We start from the raw sequence: 15,936 nt of genomic DNA on the forward strand, positions 1-15,936 counted from the left end.
GAGGACATGTAGTGATAGTACAGCTCACTCACCAGGTACTGCAAATCACATCTAAAAATTAAAGATATTTTTCCTTTTTTAATTTTTTTTTTTTTTTTATTTTTATTTCTGGGCAATTCACATCGCAAACAGAGGAAGGTGGTTTACATGAGTTGCCTTTGTGTACTGCAAGTGTCTGGCCATACCCAGTGGGTTTGTATTTGTGTTCAGGGACTAATTGTCTCTGATGTGGGGAGGCTGCGTTTGACCTCTGTGATTCTTCCTACCAAAGCTGTGGTTTCTGGTTTTAATTGAAACCCCAAGGACATTTGAAGCATGGCCAAAAAGCACCTTCTAGGTTGAACTTTACCTAATAATGTGACACATGTAAATTCTGGAAGCATAAATCTCAGTCACTTAAGCAGTGTGTTTTTATATCATCCTCTGGTCCAGCAACAGACACAGCAAAAAAGGACTGATCTCCTGGCGCTCTTACAGATGGTGCACTGCACGTCATAAAGTTAAGACTCGTTAAGGAAATTCCATAATGGCTTTAGTTAATAAGAGTGGAGTAACTTGCTGTTTTATAAACGCATTGCTGAAATCCCTCTCCATATCCCATTGGAGGGCTTAATAAGAAAAGGAGGGAAAGAGCAAGGAGGACTAAGGCAGGGGTAAAATAGGAGTGAGCTTCGGCTGTGCAGAGGTCTGCACCCCATGTACTGGAGCCTGTGCATAGCAGGAGAACCCCAGAGGTGGTGTGTGTGATACGTGATAAGATGTGAGAGTGAGTCATGCAGTAAATCCTGGGAACAACCTTTCCTTTTTACATGTTTGCATGCCTGGGTATTTTCTGTATTCTCCATAATGCTGAAAGCCAGTGGTGATGGTGGGCTTTTATCTCTAGCCAAGGAGAAATTTTCAGGATGGCATACCTGTTAGCCACTATGAAAATGTGTTATCAATGATGCTAATGAGTTTTTTCGAAGCGAGGTAAAAGTAGCCATTCGTGTAAGCATTGCATTTATAAAGGTGATGTCACTGAAAGTTTGCCAATTGCATGTGGGACCTGGTGGCAGTGGTGCACTTAACTGCTATGCTGTGGTTTCAAGGAGGAGAGAACACTGCTGATTTCCTCCCTTGGGGAGAAAGAGCCAAATGACTTCTGCCTTGCCAGGAGGGAGACGTGCCATTTCCGGGCATGTTATGCTGGGGCCTCATTGTCAATTGCAGTGGGTTCCTGTCCCAGTCCCTCTTAAAAATTGGCAGTGTCTGACTGTCAGCTGCCATTCCTTAAGTGGTCATAGAATAAACCAATTGTGCCCCTTTTGTCTTGCTCTGTGTGTGCCTGAATGCAGGTGGACATGGGTTAAACAGCATGTAACTCCACAGTAAGCACAAAGAGGCAGCTGATTTTCTGGCAGTGCCAATAGAAGAGTGTAATTTTTTTTTACCATCTCCAAGCCAGCTTTTAAAATGGCTCTTGTTGGAATTAGAAATCAGTATCCCCTGACATGGGATTACTCATTAAGGGTGTCATCATTGTTAATTCTTCACCTGGGGCTAAGAGGACATCATTAGATCTCTTTGAAATGTCTCCTGCCTTGATTTTGAATAAGTAAGCTAGCAATTTAGGATCACAGCCTGGGCAAGTAACACTCTTCCTTCCTGTTCCTCCATCTAGCTTGCAAAATTGGATACTACAAGGCTCTCTCGACAGATGTTGCTTGTGCCAAATGCCCGCCTCACAGCTACTCCATCTGGGAAGGCTCTACCTCCTGCACCTGCGACCGGGGCTTTTTCCGAGCTGAAAATGATGCTGCCTCCATGCCCTGCACTCGTAAGTTGGTCTTTGAACAGTCTTTTCCCCTTTTATTATTATCTGTTTCTTCTCCTTTCTTTCTTTCACCATGTATATAGGAAATATTGACCAGAGACCTGCGTCTCTTAGGGGTGTCCTGCTTCTGAGAGCAGCATTCAGTAGCTCTTACAGCCCATTGCAGGTGGTTAGCATTTTGGCTCACACTTCTGGGAAAGAAAGCATCAGTTCTCTGCCCTGAATTCCCAACAGTGACATGGCTGCACTGACACTTGGGAGCTTCTTACAGTCTAAATAAATCAGGAGACTGAAAGGAGACAAAGCTGCAAAAGAGGAGTGGCTTCAACACCTCAGTAACAGAGCTGGAAATAAAATATAGGTTGATGTTCCAGTGTGAGGGCCTGTCCAGTGATCACATCACCTTTCATCTCTTTCAATATTGATGTTTGTAGGAATTATAGAAGCTTTTCTCATAATTGTGTGACTTAGTGTAAATAGGTAATATTTATAATCACATTATATATCTAATTCACTCAAAATATGGCTGATTGCAGTTAGGAACATAAAAATACTTATCTGGAAGGGTGGTGGCAATAAATCTTAAACCTTAATGAAAAAAACACCAAGGTATGGTTTATTTTATCCTTTGTAGGCAAATATAGCATGTACAGCAAATGGAATTTGCTGTAGCTTTACCAAAATACATCCAGTAGGGAGAACAAACAGTGTGGAGCACTGAGCACACTCATGGGGTTGCTGAAACAACTCCTTGTCTTATGTGTTGGCTAATGGCTTACTCAGCTGAAGACCTGGGATTCCAGGCATGCCCTGGTGTTAAATTGTGATCACGTAGTTCTTCAGTTTTCATTTCTGTAGGAGCATGGCAGTTTGAAACAGTAAGCAAAAGGGCTGTATTTTACGAGGGAATATCTGTCTGTGGGTTTTCCTGAAAGCTATTGGAAATGCTTCCAGATTTTTGGAGTTCAGCTGTATATTTATGTAGAGTATGTGTGTCTGTGAGCGAGACAAGGCTGAGGTATTTCTTTTGTAACACTTTAATATATTCCAAATTTGTTTTGGAGAGATGACTCACATTTATTTAAATCTTAATTTCTCCCTTACAAGGCAGAAACAAAGTATGTCCATAACTAAGCCACCACTCATCCCTTCCCCACACCCCCTTGACTCCAGCTCTTCTTCAGTGATCTCCTTCTTTTCAGCTGTGAATTTTTCTGGGTGGTGTTTAAGCAGGCCTGGGCATAACCAGGAGCAGCTGCTTTTGCTTAGTAAGACAGAAGATAGGTTCATATATCCCTTGCCAAAAATTGACTGGGAATGGAGGTCTAACTGTATGATGAAACCTTGCTGAAGTGGGTATGTAGATGCTTTTTACAGTATAATTTACACAAGAAGATCTAAAGCTTGACCGTTCTGATAGGAAAGAGGTCTTACGATAAAACGATTGTTTGGAAGCTACACCCTAAATAATGTTATAGCAGCAAAAGTTTCTCATAAAGCCCTAGTCCTAGTGAGAGGTATCCTGACCAAATTGAAATCAAATTAGTAATTAACTGGTTGAATTTAACTATGCATGTGGAGTGAGTGAAGTATAAGGAGACAGCAAAACACTTCCAGATGGGGAAATTGTTAGCAAGTGCTATGTATGTTTTTCTTGTATTGCAAAAATGTACCCCTGCAAGCTTGGCTCTTGTTTGTCAAGTCCTGGGCCTACTTCTGGCACCCTTCACCATTCCTGTCTTCAGAGGTCTGTCAAAGTTGAAGTCCCCGATCTCAGTCTTTTACCCTGCAAACATGAAGAGGGAAGAAGAGAAGGCAAGGTCCATGATGCTCATCTCAGTCTTCATCTCTACAGCAGTCCAGGAGAACTTGGCATGCAGCAGCAAGCGAACACCACAATCCCACAGACACCTGGTCCTGGCAAGCAGGCCTGTCTCTGGAGGTCCCATTTCTTAGCTTTGCATTTTCGTGTATCTTAAGGGCTTCTTTTTCTGTGATCCAAGATGAAGGAAGACACAGAGGCTATTTCTGAGCTGGCTTGTGGGGCAGATTTGTTCCCCCACTCACTGCTGTGCTTGCTAATATCCCCTCTTTGAGGTCTGCCCTAGCATTGTTTCAACACTGCTGTGACGGTGGTACCTGCTCAGGCTCAAGATGCAGCCCCGCATGTGTGGTGCACCTCTGTGATGCTCAAGGGGTGGGTTGCAAGGGGGTTTGGAGGAGCCGTTTGCTCACCGCACTCCCCACACTGAGTAGCCTTCTGCCCACGCACTTGAGGCAAGTGACAGGAAGCATTTAGAGGGCTGTGCTGAAGGAAGCCCCTCCGGAAGAAGCTCCCTGTTTGTCTGCCTTTTCTGACAAGATGTGGAGACAGAAGGGAGCGTAAACATCAAAGGTTCTTTCAGACAGATTCAGACTCTAATCAGTTCTTACCAGTTGGTTAAACCAGGTGACAAACCCAATTCCCTTGTGCTGACAGCCATAATAATAAGGCACCTTCTTTGTTCATTACGCTCTCTTTAACCCTGGTATTCTCATTCAGGCCTGCATTTAGTAATCGCTCAGTGTGACGGCACACTAATGAAGAAATAAAACACAGTATCTGAGATCCATTCTTCTAGCAAAAAGATAGACTCTGCTCCACTGGCTTGTAAAATCAGGTTTCTGTTCACTTGGAGAGCTATTAGACCAGGTGAATAAATGTAACATTTGGTAATTTGGAGAGGACACCTGGAATGGACTGTAGATTGATCCTTTCTTCATTATTTCTAAACATTTTTTAAGATTAAGAACTTCAGCCTTCTTAGGATGTGTTTTTATAAAGCTTTGACCCTTGGCTATTGATTTCCTTTGTAGTTCCTTTAAAACTGGCTGTTCTCGTCACTTCTCTCTCCTTCTAGGTTGGGGGAGGAAGACTGTTGTGACTTTCCATTAGCCTGATTGTGCTAGTGGATGAAAGGGAATTGAAGAATTCTCCTTCCTTCCCATTTCTTGCAATTGCCATGATAAATAATAAAAACAACACCTATTTCCTGATGCACTGGTCTGGAGAGGTGCTCTAGAGTTTTCTCATTCCATAATGCCACTCTCTGACATCTCCATTTCTTGCTGAGTTGTACAAACTGTGCTTAACCTTCAGGTAAACCAGGCATCTAATCTGAACAGGTAGCTGAAGCTCTGGTTTTAGTATTCTGCTCTTATTTAGGTCTGCTAGAGTGAGTAGTTATGTCTGGCTCAAAGCTTGTACAAATAAGAGCAGAATGTGTTAGGATGCGAGCACAGGAGACTCTGGAGTAGGGTATGTTGGAAGGCCAGGCATAGACACCCTGACATACACATTTACTAATGCAGTTTTTCCGTTGAGCTTGTCTCATGGGGATAATCATCAACATGTTAGTCACCACTGAGGAGCAGGGTGTCCTTGGATCTGCCGCTTTGACCTAACTCAGGAATTTAGACTTTCAGCTCTGAAGCAGAGTGGGCTTACCAGCTATCAGAGTGGGCATGGGGATGGTGTAATTGACCTGTAATACATTTGAACAAAAGTTGTGGAAAACATAGGTGCTTTTCCCTTTTGGAAGCATCACAGATATAACGTTAAGGCAACTGTTTAGACCTTCATTATATTTTCATACTTGCTGAGAGGATGGGTCTTTCATGAGGTTAGCAATCTAATGGAGAGTAAATTGCCTTACCAATACACAACTCCATGAGGCTGAAAAACAATCAGTCTCAATTATGGTCCTCATCCCTGAGTTTCCTTCTCTGTAAGGAGATAGTCTGTGAATTGCAGTCTAGTGCAGGCAGGTGCAGTTCCCACCCAAATTAATGGATTTTGGTCCTGTGTCCCCACCGTTAATGAGTTGAATTCTCTAACTGTTCCTTAACAAACAATGATCACATTATGACTGAGAACAGGACAGTTTTGTATTGTTTATGTTGTCTGTTCGATTCAGATTATTAATGATTTTTAATTGGAAGCCTTTTACAAAAGAGAGATTACCAGCATAGACTGTCCAGCTTGAAATCTGTCTCAGTAAATGACCCTGAATAATTTAGTCTGTTGTGCCACCCAAACAGTGACTGATTTATAGATATTTTGGCGTGGCCTGAAATATTTCTAAAATATTTGCATTTAAGACAGCTTATACTGGAGAATCTTAGAGATAATGAGAGCAAATTTAGTGAGATACAAGAGAAAAGTGCCTGCTTTAGAAGGTCTTCCTCCGGTTTAGGTTATCAAGAAACTGAAGAGCCTGACTTCAAACAGCAAACATCACTTACTTGTCTTTACATTCGCCTCTTCTAATTGAATTTAGTGCACTGCTGTATTTCCTCCAGAAAGTATATTGTTTTTAAATTACCATTTCAGTGCTATTACTCAAGGCTCCTGCTTCTAATGCTTTCTGACAGTTATCAGCATAATGAACCATAATGAAATGATGAGCAATCTACAGTGGAAACTCAATGTGGATTCCACTAGAGCTGTGTGACTGTGTTGTTAAGATTTGAATGCACATTAAAATAACACTGTCCTTATTTGTTTCCAAGGTCAAGGCTTTAAAAAAAGGTCTGAAAGGTTTAAACACTTCAATTTTGTAAATGTTGTGATCTAATATACACCCTTAGCACAATCTTCTGTTGCATTTAATATATCTCAGAGATAAATATTTGACCCGGATTTTCAAAAAAGAGTGAATTTACCTACCTAATAACTGCTTGCAAATGAGTAATTACACAGGAGCTGATTATTTGAGCATACATTTATTATGATTGCTTAGACTACTAAATAAACAAATGTGCTCTTTTTCCTTCAGCTGAACTTGTGCCTTTTTGAAATTTCCAGACAGACACTGATTATCACTGTTGTAGCTTTTAGAAGAATAAGAAAGTAGGGTACAACACACAGTCATGTTGGCTAGTATGTTGTAGGTAGGTTTGCACTGGTGTTGTCGTGGTTCCTTTCCAGGATCTGCACATTTGTCCTGGCACTACTTTAGTCCGAACTCTGCAGTTCAGTCCACTCTCTGTTGTTGGACCCCATTCTCTGTAATGTAAAGTATATGCCAACACAGATATTCAGAAGTTAAATTTGTGTAATAATTATTCCACCTCTTTATATATGTCTGTATCTTATTTTGTTCATAAAACATCATATAAGGCTGTTCATTATGTAAACAGTCTGTCAAAATGCATTTTAAGGTGCAAGTATGGCAGTTGCAAGAGCAGAGGGAACAGTGGGTAGGCAGTACGAAGAGAATGATTTTTCTTTTCCACACAGGCTGGAAAAATAGACCATGCATTGCTGCCAGACTGAGAGAAAGGGATTGTGAGTGATGGGAATCTCAAAGGAGAAGGCTGTCTCCCCTCGTCTGTGGTGACGGGCTGAAGGAATTGAGAAAATGTTGAATAAGAAGGGGAGTGGTTATGGCTTGAAGAGAAGAGACGGGAGTAATTTGACAATGTGTGTTTATAATCAGTAGACTCGAAATCACCACTCCTTTAAATACAGCAACTGTTTATTAGCTGTCTTCTGATTTTCTGGCCAGAACCTTAAATTAACAGAGACATTTACTCAATTAAGTGGGGGCATTGATTTGGTTAGTCAGGACCCAGTTCTGTAGAGTTGTTGAAGTAAATTAGAGGGCTAACAGAGTAACAAATTCAGCAGTTGGGCCAATGACAGAACAACTTACTTTTCTGTCTGGATTTCTTTCCTGTCAGACTGTCGGGTAACTTTCTGGTATCTGCAATGGAATACTTCTTTTTATCTCAAAAGAGTGAACACAGCTAGTATTGTCTGCAGCACAGTGTATTAGAGTAGATGTGACAATGTGCCTTAGCATACGTGGCAACGCAAAATGTTCTTATATGGTAATTTTGGAAGAGAGCACCAGAGCCCACAGGGATGGCACCTGCAAGCATCAGTTTCACAAACCTCTGCCAGTGGTAACTGGACCTCTTCGCTTAATTCACGTAGCCTGGAGAGAAGAGGAATTGCTGATTGGATTGTTCTCCAGGTAAAAGGAACAAAGCCTATTGTGAAGCTGGTAACCAGGGTTCTTTTGGCAAGTAAGTAGAAAATTGTACATGCCAGTAAAACGGGCATTTTATCATTGGCGCTGGTCCAAGATTCCTAGCTTGGCAGAACTCCCACTGAAGTCAAAAGAATCTTGCCCGAATAAATAAATTAAGAGTTGTTTACCAAGTCAGTTGCCTTATTAAAACCCAGTCATAAAGCTAACAGTGCACAGAAAGGAGAGGTAGAAATCGAGCAGATGACTGATACTTCAAGTGGCTGCCACATCTTGTGGACTGTTGACTTTGGTCTCACCAGTCGTAAAAACACATAATCTACAATGATAAATGGTCAGGAATAGCCAGGCAGACAAGAGGCGAGGGCTGTCCGAACTGTCAGTACTTGTGTAAATGAGCCCACAGCAACAGGAGACCTGTCCATAACTGCTGAAAGAAGCAATTAGTGGCAGCAACATATACAACTGTCACAGGAAAGTGTGGGCTTTATTTCTAAGCCTAAACTTACACAGCCCAGGTGTTTACTCTCTGTTATAACTTGTCTTTCAGATGGTTAAAGATCAACAACAAAGGCTTATCTGAAGGGCTTCACAGCTCACATGCTGAAACATTATTGACAGCTCCACACTTATATAAGTTTAATGAAGCTTTATGAGATGGAAAGAGGAGGCCAAAGTGCTTTTTCTTGCAGGCTGTGCCTGGCACGGCTTTGCCAGACATTTTAGTGAGTTTAAAGACATTGATTATTTAGTAATTACTTTTTTTGCATCTCCTCTGAAAATAGTAACCTCTCTATTTCACACTCAGCCCTGCCTCCAGGGAGATGAATTTTAGGATCATGATCAAGTTAAAGGGTATTGATTAGAATTGTTAAAGGCTGTCTGAGCAATAACAACATTATGAGGCCTTGTTGAGAGAGTAGCAGTATGGTTACATCAGTGAGGCTGGCAGCACAACTAGAAGCCTTAGCAGGGCTGTACTGCCTCTTAGCGCCCAAGCTAGCCCCTTCAAAGGTACTTGATGTACTTCCAGTGACATTTCATTGCTGTCTGTATATATGTTCCAAAGGTCTTTGGAGTTGTTCATTGTATGGATCTTTTCTTTTTTACACCTCTTTATTTGTTCTCTTTATTCTTGCTGTGTTGTACACAAAAGCTGGCTTTCAGATCTTGTATGGCAGATGTGCTAAACTTTTCACTGCTTCTGATAGTGCGTTTCTAGTTAGGTTTTCTTGCTATTAGACGGTTGGATGCTTACTCCCAGATGCCTGCTGCTCCTATAACTTATCAAAGACTTGACTGCTCCTCTGTAGTACAGCCAAGGCCAAGTTGCCGATTCAAAACAGGCCAGTTCATACAAGGCTCCTTTTAAACGACGGTGAGTCATAGCAGCCATCCCTGTTCTTATGAATCTTGTTTATTATGTAGCAAATTAGCTCAAGATTTCTGAATACCCTGAGCTCCCTTTGAAATCACCGGAGATGAAGAGGGTCAGTGTCTCTAGAGCAGGCTTATAAAGACGATCCTTTTGTCAGTTCTGGTCCAAAGCCCATTGAAGCCTGCTGGTCTGCCTGATTGACTTTGATTAACAAACACCCGTAGCTGGCACTCTGCTGCATTTAACGGTATGTTTACAGGGTTTTCTCAGTTTGAGGGTGAAGTTGGAAAGCTTCAGACTGCAGCAGGTTATCATATTATTTTTACTGTTTGTCAGAATAATTTTTAATCCTTACCAAGCTAAGGTCTAATTTTTCTGCCTCAAAAAAGAAGGTGATATTTTCCTCAAGGAGAATGCGGGAATGGTTAAAGAAGATTAAAGTCTTTTCTACATGCTTGAGGTTTTCTGATGTCTGGTGGGAATTGCCAGTGAAGCTTTCCTTCCGATCTCACTCTGTCAGTGAACGCAGACCGAATGCAGGGTGACAACCCACTTGAAAATAATTATCCATTGCCCTGGCTGCAGAGACATCCGTTACCTGATAGAGAAATGTGCACACACACACACTGAGTAAATTATTTTTTAAAATAATTTTCTTCTTCTAGGGCTCAAAAGCTTCGTCCTGTTTGTTACTTGGGCTCATGCATAGCTATTGAAAGCATCTTTCTTTTAAAGGAGGGTCCATTTTAAATGCACTGATCTGGTGACTGACAGGATTCTCATAGTGAAGGCTTGCCTTCTTTAGCGTATACACTTGAAATATCTCCATTAGCACTTCTATGGAGAGTGTGGGTTTCAGCTTGCATTTTCAATAGATTCCCTCCCACAGGTAGTCTTCCAAGGTAATAAATATTAACTGTACCATAGGTTAGTAGTAAATAGATATGGTTACAGTCCAAATACTGATAATATCAGTTTACTCCTGGGTAATACTGCTGCCAAAATAATCCACTGCTGCTGTTAGTGGCTGAGGACTAAGCTGGCACAAAAAAACGAGCTCCTGGTGAGGAACCCTCTGCCAGGGGACAGGCTGGGGCAGAGAAATGCAGACAGGATGCTGTTTGTGGCTGGAGAGCTTGATTTTAGGTGCCATCAGAGTGGGTTTTTCATAGGTGCTAAATTCATTTTAAAGGCATAAAGTGTCAAAGCCCTGCGCTGAGGGGTGTTTTAGTTTTTGTTATATTTTTATTTCTCCACCTAAGAAATAGTATATAATGGTTACTCAGGTCTCATAAAATTGGCCAAACGAAAGCCCACAACTTTATCTTCAGTGCTTTGTCCATGGGACCTCTGAGAAAAGAAAAAAAAAAGATTTTTTTTTTATTTGCCTATAGCTTTGGTGTACAAAAGCTCTTTGCCCAAAATTTGGAGCTGCTAGTTGTCTAAAAGAGGGATTCTGGCATCCAGTCAGCTCGGGGCAGCAGAGAACCAAGCATCAAGGTCCTCCTTATTTCTTCTCATTTTATGGGACAACAAAGTCACTTGGGAACTGTTTTGCTGGGAACCTTTTCTTTGTCTTATTCTTTCACTGTCCTTTAATCCACGCCTCCTAACCATACACTGTTGCTGAACTAAATTAACTGGTTTAGTGAAGAAAGTATTCTTTGTGTCAAACGAGTCTGTCTGGTCCAGTTGTAGAAAACTGTAATTGAATTTACTGCATCCACCCACAGAGACTTTCAGAGAAGTACCTTGCTGGGCAGATCAGTAATAAAAAAGGAAGATGTAAAACCAGGGATATTAAAACCTTTGTTATAACCATTTAAGCACAGTGCACTTAGAGTTCTACCTTCAGATCTCAGGGTTAGTTTCCAGAGGTATTTTTCAGTTGCATAGATTGGTTGGTCTACAGCTGTAGGGAGAAAAGGTAGGCTGACACGGTTGGAGTCTATCTGCATGCCAGACAAATCATGCCTGTCTGCCTGTCTTGTTGGAATCCATCCAGCTCCAGAGCCAGCCACAGCATATTCTTTGACATAGGTTTGTGGTATATGGAGTTTGTTGAGGGAGAGGCTCTCTCCATTTGACTTGTGGCTTCATGGTGGTGCTGAACTTGCAGTCTTGGTGCACCCTAGTTAGACCCCGTCCTTGGGCATGCCGAGGGTCTTGGTGTATGGAACTTTCCCTTTGGCATGCACAAAGAGATGGTTGCAACTGATCCCTGAGGACAGCAGAAATATTCACTTAGCTGCAGCTAATCACTGGATTATAGAATGGTTTGGGTTGGAAGGGGCCTTAAAACACATCTACTTCCAACCCGCCTGCCGTGGGCTGGGACACCTTCTACATGACCAGGTTGCTCAAATCCCTGTCCAACCTGGCCTCTTTGTCTAATTGCCTTTTGTGCTATTTGACTTTGAAGTCATTCATTGTGTTCAGGGTAGACTTTCCTTGGTGGAATGATTTTGCCAATTCCAGTAGGTTGAACCTCCTACAATTTTTCTGTTATCCCTTAGTGGCAGGAAGAAAGAGGCTTTGGGATAACTTCCTCAGCAGGAATGCAGACGTTCACCAACAGGCAAACAACCTATTGATGGTTGAGCTGACAACCTCTGATGGTCGCTCAGTATGCAGGGTAGCAATTTATTCTCCTTGCAAACAGTTTTCTGAAATGTCATTATGCCCAGTGTTAGTCTGCAGCCTGCTTCACTTCACAGCCATGGCCTCCTGCCACCTGTACCCCACAGGTACAGGTCAGTCCCGGGCAGTGAGTTCATTACCGGGTCTTCACTGCGGAAATTGTATGCGAGTTGCTTCAGTGCTTGGACCAGGCTTGATCCCTGGTGTGAATCACAGAGGATCCTTAACTATACCCACAAAGACCTGTAATCCACAGAGAGCTGACACACAGGTCATGTACACACAGATGATGTGTGGTCTGGAGGGAGACGGTCAGGTGTTGATACATGCCCTTGTCATGGTTTTCATCAGACCTTTATCAGTGTTGCAGTGGCGTGCAGACTGGAGTGGGACTTGAGTGCTTTGTAGGAAGGGAGGGAGAGAAATATTGGTAGATGGAAAGTTAAAATGCAGCCTAAGGTTGTAGTAAGAGTGCTGAAATACTTTTGTTCTTTTAGCACAAGTAAGGCTCATTCTGTTAACACCTTAAAAGCTCTAGTTTTCCTGAATATTCATTTGACACATGATACAACGTTGTCCTTAGGACAGACAGATCTGTATCTGTGGATGAAAGAGACAGATAGATGTAATAGCTATGGTTTATTGCAGCAAGCGAAAGACAAACAATCTGCATTGCCCAATATGTTTCAGTAAATCTAATAGGAGGGTTGAGGAAGATAGCAAGATTATCTTGACAAAGATTATTTGTTGCTAAACAGACTCTTGAATGTTTTCCTCAGTCCTGACACACAAGCTGAACTGCTCCACCCAGGGCCTTTCCATTTGTTTCATGGCTCAGTTGATTTCGATAGGTTTATTGTGAAGCAAGATTTATGGAGCCCCAGGAAGGAATAAAATGAAAAACTTCCGTTCCCTATGTTCCCACAGAGGAGACCCCAGTGTCCACTGATGGTGATGGTAAATGCTCCGGGTTGGGGGATCTGTCTTTCAGGACCCATGATCAAACTGTGTCCTCTTTGCAGTCCCCGATGGGAGAAGTGCAAGTGGCTCTGCAGTTCCATCTCTCAGGTTCTGTTGTCTCGGGCAGGGGAAGTGAGAACATCTGGCTTCCTAACATCACAAAATGAACTTTAAAATTAGTTTTTCAAAATAAAAATGTCTAGATTTATTTTTCCTGTAGGAACTGTCACAATTTTAAGCTCTTCTGGGCAGTGTGGTAGTATTAGCTCCATGCTTCCAGAGCGCCAAATGGTTCGTGCAATAGCGTGCTTCCATCAGCAGGAGTTTTAAGAAAAATGCTGTAAATCATGTGACTCAGAACAAAATCACAGACGTTGGTACCATTTTCAGAGGCACAGCTCCCTGTCTTCCCTTTCAGCTGCCCTGTAGCTAGATCTTGCTGACAGAGGACAGAGGGTTTGTGTGAGGGCAGTGGTCTAGCTGGCAGGACACTCTTTCTGCAGGATCCTGCTAGCTGGGTTTGTCCTGGAATTGCTCTGGCAATTCCAGCTTGCCATGGCCCTGAAAGGGTTTTCGTCTCTTCTAGCAGCAGTGGCTCTGTTGTCAGAAACACAGCAAATCCTGATCACCGTTGAAGGAAGGAGCAGATATGCCCTATGTTTCAACATCTGAAACCAGTCCCATCAATCTGAAACTATTCCGCACTCCTACTGCCAACAGCTCTATTGATGACTATGCTCCAGAAAGAAAAGAAATTGCTTTTTCCCTCATGTAATGTCAGCCCACCATTTGGAGACTCCCCCGCATCTTCCTTTTCACGCTGGAGGTGGTGTGCTCATCTCTGTGACCTGCAAGCATCTGCTTCCCTGGTTTTCCGCTTCATTGCATCTCTGTTTAGACACTGCAATGCCCTGTCCCACATACTAATTACTGACTTTTTGCTTCTGAGGAGCTTGATTCATTCTGGCACATTTTCCCATGTGAAACTGGACCTAGAGCCTTGGAAAATACCTTAATGGACATCAGAACAAGTCTGAGTTTAACCCCAAACTGGCTGCTGTGTCTGAGCTAAAAGGCACATCTTTCATGCTGGAACTATGGGGGTATGAACCTTCCTCATGTGGAGTGCTTTGCCTCACAAATATCCCCCTGAAACGAGGGCAGCCCTGGCAGTGCCTGGCGTTGCTCAGGAAGGGGAAGTGCTTGCACAGGCACCACCTTGTCTCAGCCCTCCTGGCTGCACTCTGAGTTGATGCTCTCGCTTGTGTGATTGCAGCAAGTGAATGATCTGTAAGAAAATGCCTTTTGCTTTTTCTCACCATTAAGCTCTTTCTGTTTCCCATAGAAGCAGTTTCTGCACAGGGCTTGCTGCTTCCAGGAGCTGAATGGCCTCTGGGAGGACAGACCTCTGAGGAGGTCGTTTTGCTTGTTCTCCTGCCTCCTTGATAGGGCTGAGGGACTAATGCCACCTTGTGCACCTGCCTGCCCTGAAGAGAGAGCCCTGGTGTGAGGCAGTTTTTAGGAGTTTTAGGGTAGATGAGTTTAGATCAGTTTCTGCTCAGCAGTTCCTGCACTGCCACTCGAGTTCATGATTGCAGCAATGTCTTCCATCTCATTGCACTTGCTGGAGTGGCTCCTCTTTTGAAAAGGAGGCTTATGTATTTGCAGGCTAAGCAGAGATCGCTTTCTGCTGCCTGGTGGAGCTGGCAAACCCAGCTTTTGGGGGAAGGGGGGATGGTGATGGGGCAAAGGCACTGGGCTGAGACTTGGAAGCTTTGTGACTGATTCCCAGATGTGCAAGGCACATCTTGTGTGCCCTTGTCATCCCACCACATCTCTCTACCTCAGTTTCCATGTGATTAACAGAGATAAAAAAACAGTTTCTTTCCCTTTTATTTCCCTGCTAGTTTCTAAGCATTTTTGGAGCAGGAAATGTCTCTTACTGTGTTTGGTAACTGATGTTTGAGTAAAGGGTTTTGTCATTGGGAGTCCTAAATGCTGCCAGTGTACAAATAACTGTCATAAATGGCAGCCCGTTGGTGCAGTGAGCAGGAGGCTTCCCCATCGCAGGGGCTGGCCCCGGCTCTCTCTTCTTGAAGTAATTCTACCTGTCAGCCCTGATTAACTCAGAGTGCTTCAAAGGTTTGGCAGGAAGGGAGGATTTCCCTCTTTTCAAAACGAATATATTAATTTTGTATTTCTGAAGTGAGTGCAGAGAAACAGTCTTTGCTCTGCTACTGTTGCACCAGAGGCCTTTCATTTAGATACTGAAGATAGCTAGATACATTTGACCTCTATGTAACTTAAATCTCTTTTTCTAACCTGCCTCTCTTGAAAGAAAAGTTCTGCCTCCTGCTGTAAATGTGTTACAACCTGGCAGCTTCAAGCAGAGACCGGAGGACAGGCTACAGCCCTCAAAACCTTAACCTCCACAGAGTGCTCAGGTCTCAGGCTTCTTTTTAGATGCACCTCATGAATGAAGGCAACCAGAATTAATCTTCACCATAGCCACCTCTTAGCAGCTTAACCTCTTCACTGCTACACTTGAGGCATTTTTATTTCAGCAGAGTTTCAGCATAATGTATTTGGTTCCCATTTTACCCTGATGGCTGTTTTTGTACCTTTGGAATGTGGCATTATGATTGATTTATTTATACACTTAATTAAACTGTTGGCGTTGGTGGGTCTTTCTGCCCCCCCCCCCCCCCCCCATTTCATAACATTGGACAAATAACAGCAATGGAAAACCTGGTATGAAACTTGCCAGAACTTTCTCTGTCCCTTCCTTTTCTGTCAGGAAACCTGGCTGAACATTTTTTGCATTCAAGCTATCAAATGTATTTTGATAAAATTTAAGAAGCTTTCACAAACTCTCCTATTTCTTGAATAAAAATTGAATTTAGGACTTTCTGCAGAATTATTCCCAGCATTATTCCCAGCATTTTCCTGGTAATAATATTTGTGTTTAAAACATAGAGTAATTACTAAGACTTGCTGTTTTTACTGTGTTCTGGTCGGGATTACATTTTGCAAGCTTTGTTCTCACTCTTTGTTTCATTTCTATTTGATATAGTATTTACCTTATGTCCTTTCTCGAAGTACTGTGT

General features: G+C 42.6%; 1 protein-coding gene across 2 annotated transcripts in view; it reads left to right on the forward strand.

Moving 5' to 3' along the window:
• EPHA4 (EPH receptor A4) overlaps positions 1 to 15,936 on the forward strand; it is a 108,783-nt gene that overhangs the window by 40,364 nt on the left and 52,483 nt on the right. For both annotated transcript variants that reach the window (XM_065675034.1, XM_065675035.1), the window contains exon 4: positions 1,664 to 1,819. In XM_065675034.1, the coding sequence (XP_065531106.1) occupies positions 1,664 to 1,819 (156 nt within the window). The remainder of the gene's footprint in view (positions 1 to 1,663; positions 1,820 to 15,936) is intronic.

This window comes from Lathamus discolor, chromosome 3 (genome assembly GCF_037157495.1).
Source record: "Lathamus discolor isolate bLatDis1 chromosome 3, bLatDis1.hap1, whole genome shotgun sequence".
In the NCBI taxonomy this organism is placed as follows: domain Eukaryota; kingdom Metazoa; phylum Chordata; class Aves; order Psittaciformes; family Psittacidae; genus Lathamus; species Lathamus discolor.